This window comes from Eleutherodactylus coqui, chromosome 2 (assembly GCF_035609145.1).
Source record: "Eleutherodactylus coqui strain aEleCoq1 chromosome 2, aEleCoq1.hap1, whole genome shotgun sequence".
NCBI classification, from domain to species: domain Eukaryota; kingdom Metazoa; phylum Chordata; class Amphibia; order Anura; family Eleutherodactylidae; genus Eleutherodactylus; species Eleutherodactylus coqui.
Window position 1 is genome coordinate 62,288,711 of NC_089838.1, and position 21,546 is coordinate 62,310,256.

At 43.2% G+C, this 21,546-nt stretch overlaps 1 protein-coding gene across 1 annotated transcript in view; it reads left to right on the plus strand.

The window, feature by feature from the left end:
- FSTL4 (follistatin like 4) overlaps positions 1-21,546 on the plus strand; it is an 846,999-nt gene that overhangs the window by 784,919 nt on the left and 40,534 nt on the right. The window contains exons 8-11 of the mRNA XM_066591052.1: positions 11,368-11,529; positions 13,294-13,428; positions 14,602-14,628; positions 16,202-16,320. Of these exons, the coding sequence (XP_066447149.1) occupies positions 11,368-11,529; positions 13,294-13,428; positions 14,602-14,628; positions 16,202-16,320 (443 nt within the window). The remainder of the gene's footprint in view (positions 1-11,367; positions 11,530-13,293; positions 13,429-14,601; positions 14,629-16,201; positions 16,321-21,546) is intronic.

Below are 21,546 nucleotides of genomic sequence, written 5' to 3' on the forward strand. Positions count from 1 at the left end.
GGTGCCAGATTCGCAATATGTTACAGAGCGCCTACAGCCAATGTTCCCTCTAATCTATATTCTCTGCCAATGATTGAGTTTAAAAAATACCCCACCCTGCAGACAGTAATCAGACTTGTTGACCTTTATTAGTATGCTATTTTAACTCTTTCTTTTCCATAGTGTGCAGCTTATTGGGCTCACTTTCTGCAGTTCTGTAGTCTCCCAGGACCCTGTGCGCCACCTTCAGGTTTTGTGCAAGCGGCTGTGCCTAATGCATAAGGTCTGAGATGACTTGATAGTGATTTACTATTCCTGTATAGTCTTAGCGACTTATCACAGGGGAAGGAATTGTCCGCATGACGCAGCGCAGATGTTGATTTTGTCAATTAGTGCAGATTTTATTGCGTTTTTAACTTCAGAATGCGCCCTATTGAACATCTTGTGGAATGTCTTGCGTTTTTTTTTTTTTTTTGCAGACTTTAATTGCAGAATTACATTTTCTCTGTTATAAATCCACAAAAACAGTTATGCAATATGTCCTTAATTATGCAGCAGAAACCTTTTCTGCTGCGGAATTTTATCCTGCGATTTTGAAGTAAAGATTTGAAAATGTTAGCAGGTGAATAAAGGCTTAAACACGTGAGCGTGTTTTTATCCTATTGTGCGGCCATGATAATCACGGCCGCATAACGGAACAAAATGAAACAACTGATTTTAATGGATTTCAGTGATTTCATTTTCATTTTCGGGATTCTCGCTCATTAATTGTACGGGCAAGGAAACATAGGACTTGCCCTGTCTTTCCCACACGAAGTATTAACTACATGCCGGAAAGATCGGGCAGAACCTATCTTCCCACAATTATTTTCAAACTGCTGCGCTATGACGCACAGTTTGAACGGCTGGCAAGGCAATAATAAACATTGTTCATGTGCGACTACACTCCGTACAGGCGAGGGTAGTTGTGCATACGGCCATCTGAAAGCACCCTAACATTGTGATGCAGAAATGTCTGCACAGGCTAATTCCATCCCGTGTGGAAGGTTCCTTTGGCCTGTGACACGCAGGCAGTTTTGCACAGCATTTTACACGCACAAAATTTGCGCACGCAATACACAGTGAATAGAACCCATTGATTTCAATGAGTTCACATGAGTGTATTTTGCATGAGCATTTCGTTTGCAAAATGACTACTCCTCAGAGCTTAGTCCAACGTGCGTATATAGGTTGGGTTTTCACGCCTGGCTGATATACGCTGTCCCTCTCTGCAGGGGGAGGAGGGCGGGAGCAGTGCACTGAGCTCCCATCGCCTCTCCGACTCTCACCACTGTTTGCAATGGAAGGGTCGGGACGGGGGTGGAGCTAAGTTCCACTCCCGTCCCGACCCCTCCCATTGCAAATAGTGGTGAGGGGCAGAGAGGGGGCAGAGAGGGGGGGAGCTCAGTGCACTGCTCCCAGCCCGTCCAGCCTCCTCCCCCTGCAGAGAGAGACAGGGTACATCGGCTGGGCATGAAAACCCAACCAATATGCACACGTCGGAATAAGCCCTTATGCTCTACTCTCCTGTGCATTTGTGCACGAAAATTACACATATTTAACTAATTAACTAAGGCTGCTTTCACATCTGTGGGGGGCGGTGGGGGGTATTTCCATTTTCCTTCTTTGTTTGGGGAGCAAAAAAGGGGAATCCCTTGGCCAAATGGATCCATCCTATGATAGAATCAAATAGCACCGAATGAACCCAATTTGAATGGACCCATTTGATTTCTGCACAGCTGTCCAGCATTTTGCCAGACAAAAAAGTCCTGCAGCGTTTTCTCTTCTGGTATTTTGTGCCGTATCTGTGACGGGACCTCCAAACGGAGATTCTAGCGCAGATGTGAAAGCGGCCCTAATTGCCCATTGCAATCACATGCTTGTGTGTTTTTTTGAGCATACAAATGCACCTGACTTGTGTTAAAAAAATACAGTAAAACACATGCAAGCGTGCGCAAATGCAATGCCCATCGTGTAAATACACAATGTAAATACCTTGTGAAATAACTCATTATTATATGAACCCGGATCACTGGCTGCTATGGAGGTACTGTATACACATCTAATTTACATCTCATTACAAACACTGCCCCCATTTTATCAATCACCCTGATGTTCTTCTTTAGGCTGCAGTAGATACCCAAGCACCATAGTTTTTGCCCCCAATGTCACGCTTCTCAGCATCTGAATTAGATTTCTATTGTGCAAATAAAAACGCATAAAGAATCAAACGCCTTTGGAATTCCTGAATTAACTCTACAGATGGTCTCACTATACAATCTAAATATAAAGGTAATTTTATAGCCATATAACATGCTTCAATATGTTGTAGAAAGTCTAACAAATGTCCAACTAGTAGCTAATTGCCGGCATATTAAATTGAATGCCATATAAAAGTCATACTGCAATGGTAGACATATGCTGAGTAGTTAATATATGAAACATACCATGTTCAATAAGCTGTGAAATCATTTCCTGCTGAGAGAAATTATTTTTTTCGCATCAAAATAAGACGATTTCCCAGAAACCAATCATGGGATAACATATGGATGTATGCGGAGATTTCCTACACAAGAATCAAGACAGCTTAATACTTTATTTTACATACTAAGGCCTTCTTCACACAAGCATTTGCGCGCGCCTCAGTGCAACTTTGTTGCTCACTGAGCATTGCTTTTTTACGCGCGCATTTTACTGTACATTTTGCCCCCATAAGGCTCGTTGATTTGAGTATGGCAAACAAAGATGCACTGATTGAGATGGCTAAGTAGTCTTGTGAGTTCCAGATGTGGTATTTTTCCAGTTGAATTACGCAGCGTATCACGCATCCCCTTGAGCATTGCGAGCAAATTTACACACTGCACATTGACTTCTATGGGGACCTCTGGTGCGTAATTGCACAGGAAAATAGAGCATGCTGCGTTTATTTTCGCACAACTGAAATGCACAGGAAAAATACACGCGTGTTAATAAACCTATTGAAATCAATGGATTTTATTCTCTGCATATTCTAACCTAAGGGCAGCTTCAGATGGGCGTATGCGCAAAAATGCTTGTGATAGTGCAACGTTTTGCACTGTGAAGGTCATGCTATCATGTGCAGTTTTGCACATTTTATTGTACTTTCTTTATTACCAGGGATCTTCACAGCGGCGCAGGACACAGCTAGCAGTTGTCATTTTGCTGCCAAACTCGGTATGCGGTTACATTTCCGGCAAATATGCAAATGATTAGAGTTGTGGCATGATATAGATGAATGGTTTTGGCACCTGGGGTCCTAAAAGTGGTTCCAACCTTGGCCTATAAAAAGGCTTGTGAGCAGTGACCTATTTTTCCACTTGTGCAGAGCTTGTAGACCACGAGACACCTCTACAATACGATTGAAGAGCTTTTACACAGTTAACAGAGTTTGAGAGGGGTCATTACTGGAATGCGAGAAGCTCGTTGGTCATATCGACGAACTGCCCACCACCTGCGGTGTTCTGACCAGACTGTTAGGAGGTGTTGGGACCAGTGGATGGGGGCACACAAGGTGACCCGGCTCAGGACACCCTCAACAGACCACCAGTAGAAAGGATCATCTGATTGTCTGATATGCATGAGCAGTTCCAACTATTTCATTGTCTGCCATTCAGAGACAGGTGGCACCATCGGAACAGGCTCCTGTGTCTGTCTGAACCATATCCAGGTGCTTGGCCGAAGGACATTTGGTCTCAGGAAACCTATTATGTGCAGTGCTTTTGATATCCACTATTGTCTCTGTTTGCAGTGGTTTCATCATTGATGAAACTGGAGTGCTATGGAGTGGAACCAGGTGGTCTTCAGTGATGAATCCAGATTTACTTTGGGCAATGACAATGGACATGTTCATGTCTGGAGACTTAGGGATGAGCGCCTGAATCCTGTCTTTGTTGTGGAGTTACACACTGCCCTTATTGCTGGTGTGATGGTCTGGGGGGCTATCGCATACAACAGTCGGTCACCCCTAGTAGTGGTACTACGGACAATGACAGCTCAGTGATATGTTCAGGACAATCGCAGCCACATGTGTTCCTCTCATGGCGGCTTCCAAGAGGCAGCAGGATAATGCTCAGATGCACACATAAGGTTGTCAAAGGAATGCCTCCACAACATTGCCACACTTCCAAGTCCTGCCAGGTAGCCAGATTTATCTCCAATAGAACATGCATGGGACGGTCTGGGATGCCAACTTCAACAGCCTAAGGGTTTGCACAATCTAGAGGCTCAGTTACAGCCAATGTGGAGTGATATGCCGCAGGATACCATACAGAACCTGTATGTCTCCAAGCCCACCTGTATCATATCTTTTATCCAAGCTAGAGGAGGCCCAAAAGAGTATTTGAGCCCCCCTTCAAGTGCTCAATTTTCCATATAAATTCTCCTTTTGCTCTGATATTGTAATCACTTACTTATATCAGTGTTACAATCACACAGAGACAATTTAATTCCATTCCAACAACTCCTTATAGGAGATTTTTTTTGACGATGAGTGTATATTAGGACTTGTATATATGATGTTTTTATCAACACTAAGTAGCATATGTATTATTTTCTGCCTCTGGGGAACAGAGCTACTATTTGTTAATAGAAATTGTTTTTGTTGCCATAAAAATAATTTTCACAGCTATACTAAACTCCCTACATGGAAATACCCCTTTATACCAGAATATAAAAGCCCAAATTGATGTCTGGTAAACAGGACAGACTTATGGAAATCTGGACTGTAGGCAGATGCAGCTTCTAGAGTATCTAATGTTCTAGTTCATTGAGCATCATAGAAAACTGCATAAAGTCTAAAAGCCAAAATAATATGTTAACATAAAATATACTATTGTTATTGTGTCTTTTAGTCAAGGGAGTCTCATCATTATTGGTATTTCTGCTTAGTTTTCTGCTCTCCATATTGTGATGGTCCATATCTTCTTGCAATTTTGTTCGGGAAACAAGTTCCAAATTATTAGAATTTCTGAACTATCGGATGTGAATAAAGTTTATTGTACTTGGTTTTAGGATTTTGGTATTTATGTGCAGATGTATCATCAAAGAAAATCCTAACTTGGAGCCACGTGAAGAGATTTCCTCCAACTGTCTCAGTTTCCAGTCCAGTGCTGATTAATTCCATAATATATCTCAATAGTCTTGAGCTGCATATCATAATACAGAGCAAAAATGATAAAATCACATGATAAAATTCTGACTTCACTAGGGGGAGCTTACCAAAGACAAATTTATTTAGCTTCCATTGAACTGAATAATAAATCCAAATTCCATAAGCTTGTAAAAACCCCTTAACAGCAGCTGCAGGCAGAGTTCTCTCATCTAACACCCTACTATATGAAGAGAAGCAGCAAATTTGGAACGCCTAACGGAAAAAGAGAGCTCTGAGCCCTGGTTTTGTTATGTTATAACCTGGAATGACAATGGATATGGGTGGAGGGGTTGTACTATTTGATTTACAGAACACTCGAAGGTGCAGAATATTTTTTTTACTGTGACACAAATAATAATTAAGACGAATAACGAAATTGTAATGTGTCTAAGTATTCACCTTCTGAAAGTCAATGCCTTGTGGACCCACCTTTTTCGGCAATTGCAGATGCAAGCCTCTTGAGATATGTCTATATGAGTTTAGCACATCTAGAGGATAGGATTTTTGCCCATGCTTCCAGGCAAAACTGTTCCAATTCTTTCAAGTTTGGTGCCCAGCAGTCTTCAAATGCTGCCACAGATTCTCAATTGCACTGAGGTCTGGATTTTGACTAGACTGTTCTAAGCCATTGAAATGATTCCTCTTAAACCAGTCCAGTGGAGTGATAGCAGTATGCCTAGGGTCATTGTCCTGCTGCAGGGTGAAGCTCCATCCCTTAATCCTGACCAGTTTTCCAGTGCCTGCCGATGAAAAGCATCCCAAGGCATGATGCTGCCACCACCATACTTCACTGTGGGAAGGGTGTTCTGGAGATGGTGAGAAGTGTTGGCTTTACATCACACAGTGTTCCCCATAATGGCCAGAAAGTTCAATCTTAGTTTCATCTGACCGGAGAACCTTCTTCCATGTGTTGGGGGAATCTGACACATGCTGTTTAGCAAGCTCCAAACATGTTGTCCTATGCTTTTCTTTAACCAGCAGCCCTTTTCTCTTTTCATTTTTCCACCTCCACTCAAAAATCATTTTCCAGCAACATAGTTACATTAAGGAGAGCAGCAAGTCTTACATGGGCCATGCAATGCTTCCAGCAACTGTGAACTTGACATTTAGCACTTTCTGACAACCTAAAACATAACTTTTCGGAATAAGCTGCTAAATGTGTACATGAGGAGCAACACTGTTTCTGGTCATTATATGACTTGTGTCCTGCATTTTTCCACATTTTCCACCCTGGAGGCTGTATATCTGATTCTCAGTTCTCTCAAAAGTGTTGGGAGGAGCCTGATATCTTCTATACACTGTGCACAGAGAGCTGAAGATTCTGCTCTGCGAGCTTCTGTAACACCCGCAGTCATACATTATCATGCAGGACAGAGTACAGCAGTACTGAGCAGTGTAGATGTGAAATAGTAGTAAATCAATCACTATTAGCTCTAACAGCATGCCTGTGCATGTCTCTTCCTCTTCCTCCTTCTAACCCTCCCCTCTGCTCTCATAGGTTTCAATTAAATTAGTGACACTTTTCTTGCACTTCTAGTTCTCTCCCCTGCCAATTATAGTAACAAGAAATAACTATAGTAACAAGAAATAACATCACTTGACAATAGGTTATAGACATCAAGTTATGAGGAAGAGAGACCCCTTGTGGCCAGTAATTTAGAGTGATTTTTTTTTGCAGCACCAAAACATCATTCTAGGTAAATAAGGTAAAATGTCCATTTTGCTAGTTATCACATTTGCTATCATATAAGCAGAAGTTGTTTGAAAAGTTAGTGAGCATTCAATCACAATATACTACAATGCTGTAATTTGTGTTATCACGATGCCAGTCATGTTTACTATTATTCCTTCGATATATAATTACTTTAGCATTTTAATTCCATTTGGTACATATATTATAATGAAAAGGATATTGCCATATTCTTTTTTTTGAGTTAACAGAACCCATTCATTAATTAGTAGAAATGTGCTGAATATATACTATACGCAGTAGCATGCAGACCATGTATTTCCCAGACTTTTAATCATTCCTTGAAAAAATAACTGTTTTACTTTCAGGACTAGAACATGACTATAAATCAATTTGTTAATTTCAGGCTGCTAGATAATTATTACTGTGTTTCTGCTACACTAAGCAAAATGTATGTACTGTATTAAAATACCTTATACTAAAAGTATTCTACATGTTTTGACAGGATCAAATAAAACCTAAATCATAACATAAAAATTCATACCAAACCCCTCATAACCACATGTATTACCAAAAAACACGTTGTTAAAATGCAACTCAGCATTTTATATTAGGCACCTTCATGCAATTTTGCATCAAAGTGTGATATTTTTTTTTCCAATTCAAAAATGCATAAAATATACATTTATACCTAAAAGTCTGGCCCAAGCAGGGGTGCACAACAAAGCGTCTAGACATACACATCACTTATACCTATGTCTAGCTGTACTTATCTAAAAAAAATCACCACAACTGAAGAGACTAACAATCCAGTTTTACACTGGGAATATAAAAAGTTGCACATTAAAAAATACAAGAAACAACCAGCAAAAAAAGGGAAGAAACTGGCACTGCTTAAAAACCACTACGTATGGGGTGATAAGCTGGATGCTACATCCAGAATCCCTCCTTAGGCACTGCTCTGTCAGGGATAATCACCCAAAGTCCCAGCAATGTATAAAAAAAAGCCTACAGCACTTCACCAGATCAGGGATAAAACACACTCCTTTATTCCGTATCGTCAGTGTTCAAACAGCAGACATAATGATGGCAGGCAAAACTACATGACCTGCTGATGGCCCATTCTGAATCCACTAATACTTTCCTAAAGTCTAATGGGAGACAGTGTGATGATGCTTAAATCCGCCTGCAACTCCAATTAACATACAATTTAATATATTATAAGCATAAAATTAAAAAGTTAGAAGGTGCAAAAACATGAAAATCATAAAAAACATGACATAATTATTCCCTGGGGTCCATTCGGGCAGCCTATTCTTAAACAACTGTAGAAAAATAATTTTGTTTGAGAGTTATAGGAAAAGAGATAATAGAAGGTTTGTATTCTCATCTCAATATAGTCCCATTGTAGAAGACATGAGAAATGCCATAAGAAACATTTGGCATATAGTTAAAGGGGTTGTCTCGCGAAATCAAGTGGGGTTATACACTTCTGTATGGCCATATTAATGCACTTTGTAATATACATCGTGCATTAAATATGAGCCATACAGAAGTTATTCACTTACCTGCTCCGTTGCTAGCGTCCTCGTCTCCATGGTTCCGTCTAAATTCGCTGGCGGCTTGCTTTTTTAGACGCGCTTGCGCAGTCCGGTCTTCTGCTCTGAGCACGAGCCGCTTCAGTGTGCTCGCCGCTACAGCTCTTCTGCGCATGCGCAGACGAGCTGTATCTTCTCGGGAGTGCGCTGGAGCGGCCATTCTGCTACCATCCTCTCTTAGAGGAAGGTGCAGAGCCGCCCAGCCACCCAGCAGAGCCGCCCAGCCGCCCAGCAGAGCCGCCCAGCCCAGCCGCCCAGGTAAGTGATGGGTGACGGACTGACGGGGGTGACGTGTGACGGACTGCCGCTGTGGCCCCGGGGCCTACCGCTGTGGGGGCGTAGCGCTGGGGAGCCGGGGCGTAGCGCTGGGGAGCCAGGGGCTAGCGCGGGGGAGCCGGGGCCTAGCGCCGGTTACCTGCTGCCTGGCGGTAGGTGACTGGTCGGCCGCATTCAATCCCGGGGGCCGGTTGGCGGCCGCGGTGGGTCCGGTCGGCGGCTGCGGGGCGTCTGGTTGTCAGGGAGACACAGCTGGTAGCGTCTCGGGAGCGCGCACGTCGGGCTACAGCAAGCGACGGGAAAAGAGCCGGCGGCCATCTTGGGGAAACTTTTTATAAGTTGCTGAAACACTGGAACTGTAAGTAGAAACTGGCTAGAAAAGTCATTTACATGGGTGATTAGTAACTTAATAAGGGGGACTGGGCAAAAAAAAAATTTCACTGCTTCCTCGAGACAACCCCTTTAAGGTGGATCAGGATCTTAAAGAGAGTACAATCTATATGCTCATGGTTTTCCTTAGAAGTTTTTCACATATGTTTTCAGAAGTGAGGGGAAGGTATAAAGAAGAAAACGTAGGAACTTGCTGTCTGAATGGATCCCAGTGGGTAATTGCAAATGTAAACAGTGTTCAATCTGTAATTAGATGCTTACCGATTGTATACTTCAGGTGGATTCATAGAATGGTAGAGTTGGAAGGGACCTCCAGGGTCATCGCAGGTCCCCTGCTCAATACGGGATTCAATAAATCATCCCAGACAGATATTTGTCCAGCCTCTGTTTGACCACTTCTATTGAAGGAGAACTCATCACCTTCTGTGGCAACCTGTTCCATTCATTGATCACCCTCACTGTCTAATATCTAATCTGTGTCTCCTCCTTTTCAGTTTCATCCCATTGCTTCTAGTCTTTCCTTGTACAAATGAGAATAGGGCTGATCCCTCTGCACTGTGACAACCCTTCAGATATTTGTAGACAGCTATTAAGTCTCCTCTCAGCCTTCTTTTTTGCAAGCTAAACATTCCCAGATCCTTTAACCGTTCCTCATAGGACAAGTTTTGCAGACCGCTCACCATCTTGGTAACTCTTCTCTGAACTTGTTCCATTTTTTCTATGTCTTTTTTAAATTAGGGTGCCCAGAAGTGGACACAGTATTCCAGAACATGTCTGACCAAGGAAGAATAGAGGGCAGGAGCGTAACTATAGGGGATGCAGGGCACGCAGTTGCACCTAGGCCCACAATCTTTAGAGGGCCCATAAGGTTTCTTTTTTCCATATAGGGAGCCTAGTACTATGACTAAATCATTAGTTGGGGGCCCTATTAAAGATTTTGCATTGGGGCCCAGAAGCTTCAAGTTGCACCTCTGGTAGAGGGGGATACTTACCTCATATAATCTAGACTCTATGCTTCTGTTAATACATCCCAGAATTGTGTTGTTCATTCGGCCATGTGGTGAAAGAACTCCTCACATGTTGTTCTGAGCTTGTGTATGCAATCTTTTGTCCATGTAAATGCTTCTATATAGGGAAGATTTTATGTCCCTTATTTAAACAAGTTTGTGAATATTTCATAATTTCCTTGACAACAGGTAAAGGGGCATCATAATGGATTGCTCATATCAAGAAGGTAAATTATGAAATTGACTCTTTGACGTATATTGCAGATTTGAGTCCCATATTTATACCATCTGTTGGTAAAGATAGGTATAAGAAGTTGCCACATTGTGAGGCTCTGTGGCATATCAAAACTGAGGTGCTGGGACCGCTGGGACTAAATGATAGGAATCACATGTTGTGTCTTTTAAAATTTTCATGCCTTTGCAAATTTCACATTTCTGTTCTGTACTGTTGGAGTCCTTGTACATGGGATAATAATCATTCAGGTTCTCATGGGACTGAATGATGAACAATAAGTCATTCGCCTACTGTTCGTTCCTCGGTTTCTGCAGGCATAACAACTGAACAACAATCAGCCGGTGTAAACAGGCAGTTGTTCATCTATGAACAGTGACCTGTTACTTTGAATGGAGGCCAGAGGCACAGGAGCACTAAAAGCACAGGAGCGATTATCATACTGGGACAACCGCCAGGTGCCTCTTCACCCAACAATCATCTGTGTAAAAGGGTTAGAACAGAAGAATGGGGAAAAAAATGGCATGCTGGATCCATCAAATGACAGAAACCAACGGCATTTGATGGAAGCCATGCAAAGGATCAAGCAGCAGGCACCACTAGAGATTGGAGATAATGTGAGTGCATAGAACACCAGCGGCATTTTACTAGAAAAAATAGTGCAGCATACTGTGCAATTTTCTTGCAGCACTTCTAACGGAACCCAGGCCGTTGACGTCATGACGGAAATGTGAACAGAGCCTTGGTTACTTACGCATGTTACAGTTTTATGAGTCAATAACTGGACAACATGGAAATGAGTAGTTTGTTTATTAATTTTCTATTTCTTTATATTATTCTATTGCAAATATTGCAATTTGATTTTACTGCATCTACCGTCCAATATTACTACTGTGCTTGTTTGGTTTTTTAGATATAAGTGAAATACATTAACCAACATTTTACTCTGTGATACACTTTTGACAACCTTTTTCTTTCCTCTTTAGTTCCTCCTGTAATAAGAGTGTATCCAGAGACCCAGGCTCAGGAACCTGGCGTGTCTGCCAGCTTGAAGTGTCATGCCGAGGGTATTCCTAACCCAAAAATAACGTGGCTGAAAAATGGCATTGATATAATGCCAAAATTATCCAAGCAACTCACATTAATTGGTAAGTGTTTTTGCTGACTAATTAGTGTTAGAAATCCAAGGGGGACATGATCTTTAAACAATAATCTACAAAATGTATCCAGTGATTTAAATTAAATATCTCTCACCAGTTGGGCACTTAAATAAGGGCATCTGAAGAATGTCCATAAAGATTTTAGTCATTGGGATCCACAGTACATTCCTCATGTTGTATGCCAGATGCCTATATTCTGCTACTGCTAAATCAAACATTCCGTCATGTAAGTGGTTAGACCAAATTCACACGTGCATCATGCTCTACTTACCTGCACATTTGCTTAACAAAAGTCCCCATAGAAGTCAATAAAAGTGCACAATACGCTCTGCGATGCGTGAAACACTGCGTAATTGCGCAGGAAAAAGAACACATTTAGAACTCATTAGACTAATTGGCTATTTCAATCAATGCATATTTTTTTGCTACGTGCAAAAACACATACCTTGCACACAGTATGGGCGTAGCCACACGGGCGCCGGTGCGCCCATGTGACTGAGCCATTACTGCAGGAAGAAGACGGCCATACTTCAGGACTGATGACTCCCCGCAATGAAGCCGGTCACATGTTCTTTCTTCCGGCGCTGCAGAGAGACGTCCCTCCTGAAGTGCGGCCGCCTCCTTCCTGCAGTAACACGGGCGCCCGTGTGCCTAAGCCCTAAAAGTACTGTAAAATACGCAGATGCACATGCAAAAAACATAGTTCGTTCCCCAAAAATACTCAGCTCATGCGTGCGTAAATAGGCTTGTGTAAATCTGGCTTTAATGTCATGATATACTGCTCAATGTCCTTTTTTTCAGGAAATCAACATTTCTAAGGCTAGATTCACATGACTGCAGCATTTTTCCAGAACAAATGTTACTTTTTTTTGCGCCTGCATTGGCGTATTCAACTGTATTTTTTCATGCACAAGGCATATGCATTTGCACTCGGCAAAAAAACATGCACCAATTGCAATGGCTAATTAGTCATTGGCTTTTTTGGTGACCTTTGGTGCACAAATGTACATGACAATAGAGCATGCTAGGGTTTTCTTGAGACACAAAAATGCACAGGAAAAATATGTGCATGTGAGCAAATCCCTTGAAATCAATTTACGCGCACAAATATGCCCATATAAAGCCAAGTTTACAAGATGTTTGTGGCCAACAGTTGGCATATCCACTGAGACATTCTCAGGACATATATGCTGATGTAGCCAAAGATTTTAATAGCCAAACATATGTCAAGCATACACTGGCATCCCATAGTCTCAACTGTATAGTAAAGTGTTGTTGACAAAGTTTTCAATACAGATAAGTAGCAGCAAACTTTTTAAATGGGAGTCAAAAAGCATATACCGGTAATTGTGAGACATACAGTTACTAATATTTGGCGCATATGTTTGATGTGACTCTTTCAAGTGGTGCTGGCAAACTTCTTTATATGAGCCCTACTGAAACTCCGTTTTGCAAAACGTAAGGGCTAGCGTTAGTGCAAGCAGGATTCAGGCCAAGGCTCTGCAGTTTTATTTGCACATTGAGTTATTGAGTGTATCATAGTGATACACAGAAACATACTACATGGATTGCATATGTTGGGTATATTCAGTATGGTTTAAATTCCTGTATCCAATTTGCCATTGTTACTAACGGTACATAATTCAGCACTGTAATTAATCATGCCTACTGCTAAAAGATGGTTATTCCATATTAGAATGACTACTAACTCAGCAGACCATAGAACAAACAGCTCAACTGTCTTTATTACAGCCAACGGAAGTGAACTTCATATTTCTAGTGTCCGTTATGAAGACACTGGGGCCTATACATGCATTGCAAAGAATGAAGTTGGTGTGGATGAAGACATATCCTCGCTTTTCATTGAAGATTCAGCCAGAAAAACCCGTAAGCATTGTACATTTCCAAATCACAATCTCATATATACTTCTTAAACTTCATAGCACACAGTAAATTCCTTTAGAAAGCAATTCAGAGAATTTCTCCTACAATATAAACTAGTTTCTCATACTGAGATGTGGTAGAAAAGTGAATTTGGCCTACAGTCGTTGTGAACAGAATTCAATGCAATAAAACAGTTATTCCCATTCTTATTATCCTTGAACAACTTTTTGCACTCGTGGGGGACCTCTCTGCCCCTAGTCTTACCTTAAAAAACTTTGTATAGGAACAGGGAAAGAATTCTACAGCGATGTCCTTGGCTATGTGTATGTGATGTATTGTCACTAGCAGAAAGAATTGCTCACCAGCATAGCTTGTGGTTTTAAGTGACCTTTATTGTCATACCTGAACTAGATTGATGAAGCATAATTGCTGCCTGAATAGTGTAGGTCTTCGTAGGCAAGTTGTGATAGACTCTGGAATATTTAATCAAGTCGTCTTGTCTGTTAATGTTTTTGAGAGCTTGCTTAAATCAGAGTTGTCTAATGTACTCAATTTGTCAAGTTCATTAGCCAATTTGACCCGATGTTAGCCTGTAATGGAAATCCATCAACAGATGCAATTTTAACTTTCCTAATGTTATCCGTTACTGCCTCCAACTTTGATGAGCGGTGATACGAGGTTTGTCTTACAAAACAAATGACAGCAATGAGAGATGATGCTCAGTTGATCAGATGTTAATGATCACGCAGGATGACAGGAGGGTGTCACCTTCGACTTAAATAGCAGAAAATCACCAATTCAATTATTTTAAAGCAGTGAGAACGATAAAGACATGACAATTTTATGTCTTCATTAGCTTGTCAAACATAGACTTTAAATCATTAGCCTGGCAGATAAAACAAGAACAGTAATCTCTTGACTATTTCACCTTTCCGTTCACTTTTTTGCTTTCCGATTCATGCTTTTAAGTTACTTTTTTGTCTTTTTTATCCTTTTGAATGCTGAATAAATTACTGCTAAATATTTAGAATATCAAAGACACACATTTTAATGTTTGGTATTTGTTAGTAAATTTTAAACCATTCACTAATTGTTCTATGGGGGGACTGTACATTTTAACTCCTTTTTATCGTTTCTTTCTTTCGTACCTGGATTCATTTATGATCATCATGACAGTGGCAAACATTCTGTGGAGAGAAGAAGGTAATGTACCAGCAGCACAGTTTTATACTTTGTAAATCTGTTTCAATTAAAGCAATACATCATCAGAAAATCACATATTATTCAAATCTGAGTTTTATTCTACATATTTTTTTTTTTTAAGTTCCATATCCGGAAAGGAATTTGTAAAAAAAAAAAAAGAAGTAGGTAAAAACGATTTACAACAGCTAATGGAGCATACACAATAGCTTGATATTTCCTGTTTTCTACTTATCACTTTCCAACTTAGTAGGCTAGACTGGGACAGAGTCATCTCAATTCATTATTATTATGGGCTGGAGGATAAGAAGGGTATCGTTTCTCCTTAAGGGAATCACCTAGAAGGTGTGTGAGGAAACTTGTAAAGCCATCCATGCTCCTCTAGGAAGTATGCAAATGAGAAGATGGAACAATGACTCTGCAGTGCCACCTATTGGAAGACAGCATTCCTGCAAGTCAATGTTAGACCTTTTTAAACAAGCCTTGTAACAATGACTAGGAATTGTAAGCCAAAGCCAGAAAACATAAACATGCACCTGTTTTGGGGTGATTGTCCTTCATTGGTTTGCAGTAGATTTCTAGCTTGGCTAGTGAGAGGACTATGATATAGGTCGGGAAGGGTATGGTTTCATCTTAAGGACAGCAGCTAGACTAGTGTAACATTGACTTGCAGGAATGCTGCCTTCCAATAGGTGGCATAGAATGTTCTCGTCATGTAGCCCCTAATCCTCTTTTTTGCATCCTATTTGTCTTGGAAGCAGCTGCCTGACACTGGTTGCTCCAATTAAGTTTATAGTTAACTAAAAATCTCCAGGTCCATTTTACCCAGTGGTTTTCCATTTAGTATGTAATGATGACATATATTTTCCTTCCTATGTGCATAACCTTACATGTATTAATGTTAAACCTCATCCTTCACTTTTCTGCTCAAGTCTCCAACTCATATAGATACCTTTGTAAAAGTATAAAGTAATATTTTGTTTTTACTCCTTTGAACAATTTAACATCACTTGCAAAAAATGTTATTTTACTGTACAATTCATCTACAAGCTCATTAATAAATATTTTAAAATGAACTGTGTCCAATACTGATCACCTATAATATCCTACTACTACTAACAGTGACTCAATCTCATATAGTATATGTTGTGTAAGGGAAAATGCCATCAGCTCAAAATTTACATAGCTGTATTGTGTGGAAAAGCTTATAAAATATTCTATTTTAAAGCTCAGAATTCAACACAACATATTGGTAAGGTCACCTACTGGCAATTTAGGAAAAAGAAATAACAGAATAATAGAGAACAATAAATATAATATCAAGTAATATTACTCTTACTGAATGAAGTGACAAAGCCAACCATTATTTAATCTGTGTCAATTGAAACGTTTCCGCTATCACACTGCATTGTGTTCTTGCATGTCATACACAAGCTTTTTGCTGGATTAATGTTCCTCTGATTTCAAACTAATAAATAATGTTGCACTTTCCTGGTGTGTTATTGAGCTCCATTGGATGGAGAAAAAAGACTTAGATTTATAATTCTGCTTCTGTTTTCTTTTGATTTCCCTATAGGTTTGAGTGTGGGGAACATGTTTTATGTCTTTTCTGATGATGGAATCACAATAATTCAACCACGAGAATGTGAGATTCGAAGACAGATCAAACCCAGCGAGAGGATACTTACAAACTATGTATGTTTCAATTAATTTTTTAAAAGCTTTGTTAAAGTCTTACATAAGAGTTAAACTTGTATACAATGTTATCAATATTCTAATACATTAAATATCCCCAGGTCTGTCAATTATTCATCAGGGTTGACTGGATGACTTGACCTCTTGTGTTCTTTTGCTGGTGCTATATTCTTTATTATTTTCATGAAGGATTGAGAATGGAAGGTTTATGACATCCTGTACTATACGATTTATTCAGCCACAACCATTCATAGGGTCTTCATTGGTCATGACTTAAGGCCCATTTACAGGCAAAGATAATCTTTCAATAGACTGAAAGATTGAAAGTTTTCGCCATCTTTTTGCATAAAGTGTTAATGGACAATTATGTCCATTAACACGTTATCATCTTCATTTGCATGTAAATGGGCATCCAGGAGCTCAGCATGTGACTAATTACATGCCCTGCTGTGCAAACAGCTGTATTGTTCTTCACGCAGCCCCTGGCAGAATACAATGTAATCTCCCGCCTTCCGTGGAGAACACAGCATGCGGTGTATTGCGAGATAATTCATCTCTTTGTGGCTGAATGATGAATTTTAAGTTCACCTTCGCTCAGAGAAAAGTGCACAATGGTAGCGTTTACATGTAACGATTATTGCTCATTTTCAGTTGTTTGAACGAATTTTGAGTGATAATCGTTAAGTGTAAATGGGCCCTAAATAGTATTGATGATGTTTGCATGTCCCAGTATGTCCTGTTTGTCTCCCTAAGTAAGGTACTACCTAAAGGATGTGGTAAGGGCATTCACCCAGGGTGCAGTTAGGTACAGTATGGTGGATGTGGAGAGAATGCAGGATGAGGATAAGTGGAAATCCTGCTTCCTGCCACATCTCCTGTCTATGCTATCTTAAGTCATCACTGCCAGAGCTTCTTTGGTGCTGCAATGTAATACAGGCAGCAGCTCTGTCAGGACATACAAAAGAGGGAGGTGGAGAAAGTCTGCAGAGAGCCAAGGTGTGTGCAATGTCCATGTGTGTATGTAATACATAAGGTGGCCATTTTACACATTATATATATCTATATATATATAAAGCTGAAAGCCCTCACTGACTCACTGACTGACTGACTCGCCAAAAGTTCTCCAACTTCCCGATAACGTAGAAACATGAATTTTGGCACGAGCATAGATTATCTCCAAAATAGGAAAAGTAATTGGATCCCAACTCGATTATTCAATTCTAGTGCAAAAGAATTGGCGTCGAAATTTTACGTACATAATCTAAATCTGTCACTTCCTAATGCCTCAGAAACTTAAAATTTGGCACAAGCATTGATTATGACTAGAGATGAGCGAACGTGTTCTTCCGAGCTTGATATTCGTGCGAATATTAGGGTGTTCGGGATGTTCGTTATTCGTAACGAACACCATGCGGTGTTCTGGTTACTTTCACTTCCTTCCCTGAGACGTTAGCGCGCTTTTCTGGCCAATTGAAAGACAGGGAAGGCATTACAACTTCCCCCTGTGACGTTCAAGCCCTATACCACCCCCCTGCTGTGAGTGGCTGGGAAGATCAGGTGTCACCCGAACATAAAAGTCGGCCCCTCCCGCGGTTCGCCTCAGATGCCGTGTGAGTTAGATGAGGGACAGTGCTGTTTGTACCGGAGCTGCTGTAGGGAAAGAATTGGTAGTTAGTGTAGGCTTCAAGACCCCCCAAAGGTCCTTATTAGGGCCACTGATAGCTGTGTGTTGGCTGCTGTTAGCAGTGGCAAATTTTTTTTTCTCAAAATCGGCTCTGCAGAGCGTTGCACCCGGCATTAGGGACAGAAGTGCTGCATAGGCAGGGAGAGTGTTAGGAGTGAGTGTAGCCTTCAAGAACCTCAACGGTCCTTTCTAGGGCCATATTTAACCGTGTGCAGTACTGTCCAGGCTGCTGTTAGCTGTGCTGCATTTTTTTTTGCTTCTCAAAATCGCCTCTGCAGAGCATTGCACCCTCCATTGATACTGCAGGGAAAGAATTGTATAGGCAGGGCCACAACACAGTTATTATTCATTGAATATACGCAGTGCTGCCTTTTGGTGCAAAAAAACGGAAAACAATTCTATTTGTCCTGCCTCTGTCCGTCCTAACGCCGGTGGACACGTGTCGGCTGCGTGTGCAACCTGTAAAAATCAGACGCACCCAGCTACGTTTTACTCCTGGCTTTGCCATTTGCTTTCCTTAATTGGGAAAAAAAATACCTGCTCTGCCACAGTTAATAACTCTGCTACCCTCACGTTCTGTGACACATTAGCAGGAAAACAGCACAGTTATTAAACTTAGATTATACATTCACTAGAGGCAGTGGGGCCTTTCGTTTTCAAAAAAGGGAAAAAATTATATTTGGCCTGCAGTCTTGCGCCAATTTATTAGCTGCCTGTGAAATCAAATCACTGGTAATACAGCATGCTGAGGGGTAGGGGTAGACCTAGAGGACGTGGACGCGGCCGAGGACGCGGAGGGCCAAGTCAGGGTGTGGGCACAGGCCGAGCTCCTGATCCAGGTGTGTCGCAGCCGACTGCTGCGCGATTAGGAGAGAGGCACGTTTCTGGTGTCCCCACATTCATCGCCCAATTAATGGGTCCACGCGGGAGACGGTTATTAGAAAATGAGCAGTGTGAGCAGGTCCTGTCCTGGATGGCAGAAAGTGCTTCGAGCAACCTATCGTCTACCCGCAGTTCTGCGCCGTCCACTGCTGCAAATCCGAATTCTCTGTCTGCTGCTCCTCCTTCCTCCCAGCCTCCTCACTCCACTACAATGACACCTGCTCAGGAGCGGGAACACTCCCAGGAACTGTTCTCGGGCCCCTGCTTAGATTGGGCAGCAGCGGTTCCTCTCCCACCAGAGGAGTTTATCGTCACTGATGCCCAACCATTCGAAAGTTCCCGGGGTCCGGGGGAAGAGGCTGGGGACTTCCGCCAACTGTCTCAACAACTTTCTGTGGGTGAGGAGGACGATGACGATCAGACACAGTTGTCTTGCAGTGAGGTAGTAGTAAGGGCAGTACGTCCGAGGGAGCAGCGCACAGAGGATTCGGAGGAAGAGCAGCAGGACGATGACCCCACCTGGTGTGCAACGCTTACTCAGGAGGACAGGTCTTCAGAGGGGGAGTCAAGGGCATCAGCAGGGCAGGTTGCAAGAGGCAGTGCGGTGGCCAGGGGTAGAGGCAGGGCCAGACCGAATAATCCACCAAGTGTTTCCCAAAGCGCCCCCTCGCGCCATGCCACCCTGCAGAGGCCGAGGTGCTCTAAGGTCTGGCAGTTTTTCACAGAGACGCCTGACGACCGACAAACAGTGGTGTGCAACCTTTGTCGCGCAAAGCTCAGCCGGGGAGCCAACACCAACAGCCTCACCACCACCACCATGCGCAGACATATGATTGCCAAGCACCCCGCAAGGTGGGACGAAGGCCGTTCAGCGCCTCCGGTTTGCACCCCTGCCTCTCCCCCTGTGCCCCAACCTGCCACTGAGATGCAACCCCCCTCTCAGGACACAGGCACTACCATCTCCTGGCCTGCACCCACACCCTCACCTCCGCTGTCCTCGGCCCCATCCAGCAGTGTAGTTCAGCGCACCGTCCAGCCGTCGCTTGCGCAACTGTTGGAGCGCAAGCGCAAGTACGCCGCCACGCACCCGCACGCTCAAACGTTAACCGTCCGCATCGCAAAATTCATCAGCCTTGAGATGCTGCCGTATAGGGTTGTGGAAACGGAGTCCTTCAAAAGTATCATGGAGGCGGCGGCCCCGCGCTACTCAGTTCCCAGTCGCCACTACTTTTCCCGATGTGCCGTCCCAGCCCTGCACGACCACGTCTCCCGCAACATTGTACGAGCCCTCACCAACGCGGTTACTGCCACGGTCCACTTAACTACCGACACGTGGACAAGCACAGGCGGGCAGGGCCACTACATCTCCCTGACGGCACATTGGGTGAATTTAGTGGAGGCTGGGACAGAGTCAGAGCCTGGGACCGCTCATGTCCTACCCACCCCCAGAATTGCGGGCCCCAGCTCGGTGGTGGTATCTGCGGAGGTGTATGCTTCCTCCACTAAAGCACCCTCCTCCTCCTCCTCCTCCTCCTCCTCTGTCTCGCAATCAAGATGTGTTAGCAGCAGCATGTCGCCAGCAGTCGGTGTCGCGCGGTGTGGCAGCACAGCGGTGGGCAAGCGTCAGCAGGCCGTGCTGAAACTACTCAGCTTAGGCGATAAGAGGCACACGACCCACGAACTGCTGCAGGGTCTGACACAGCAGACCGACCGCTGGCTTGCGCCGCTGAGCCTCCAACCGGGCATGGTCGTGTGTGACAACGGCCGTAACCTGGTGGCGGCTCTGCAGCTCGGCAGCCTCACGCACGTGCCATGCCTGGCCCACGTCTTTAATTTGGTGGTTCAGCGCTTTCTGAAAAGCTACCCACGCTTGTCAGACCTGCTCGTAAAGGCGCGCCGGCTCTGCGCACATTTCCGCAAGTCCCACACGGACGCTGCCACCCTGCGCACCCTGCAACATCACTTTAAGCTGCCAGTGCACCGACTGCTGTGCGACGTGCCCACACGGTGGAACTCTACGCTCCACATGTTGGCCAGGCTCTATGAACAACGTAGAGCTATAGTCGAATACCAACTCCAACATGGGCGGCGCAGTGGGAGTCAGCCTCCTCAATTCCTTTCAGAAGAGTGGGCCTGGTTGGCAGACATCTGCCATGTCCTTGGTAATTTTGAGGAGTCTACCCAGGTGGTGAGCGGCGATGCTACAATCATTAGCGTCACCATTCCTCTGCTATGCATCTTGAGAAATTCCCTGCAAACCATAAAGGCAGCTGCTTTGCGCTCGGAAACGGGGGCGGGGGAAGACAGTATGCCGCTGGATAGTCAGGGCACCCTCCTGTCTATTTCTCAGCGCGTACAGGAGGAGGAGGAGGAGCATGAGGAGGAGGGGGAAGAGACAGCTTGGGCCGCTGCTGACGGTACACCGGCTGATTGCCTGTCATCCTTTCAGCGTGTATGGCCTGAGGAGGAGGAGGAGGAGGAGGAGGAGGATCCTGAAAGTGATCTTCCTAGTGAGGACAGCCATGTGTTGCGTACAGGTACCCTGGCACACATGGCTGACTACATGTTAGGATGCCTTTCTCGTGACCCTCGCGTTGCACGCATTCTGGCCACGACGGATTACTGGGTGTACACACTGCTCGATCCACGGTATAAGGAGA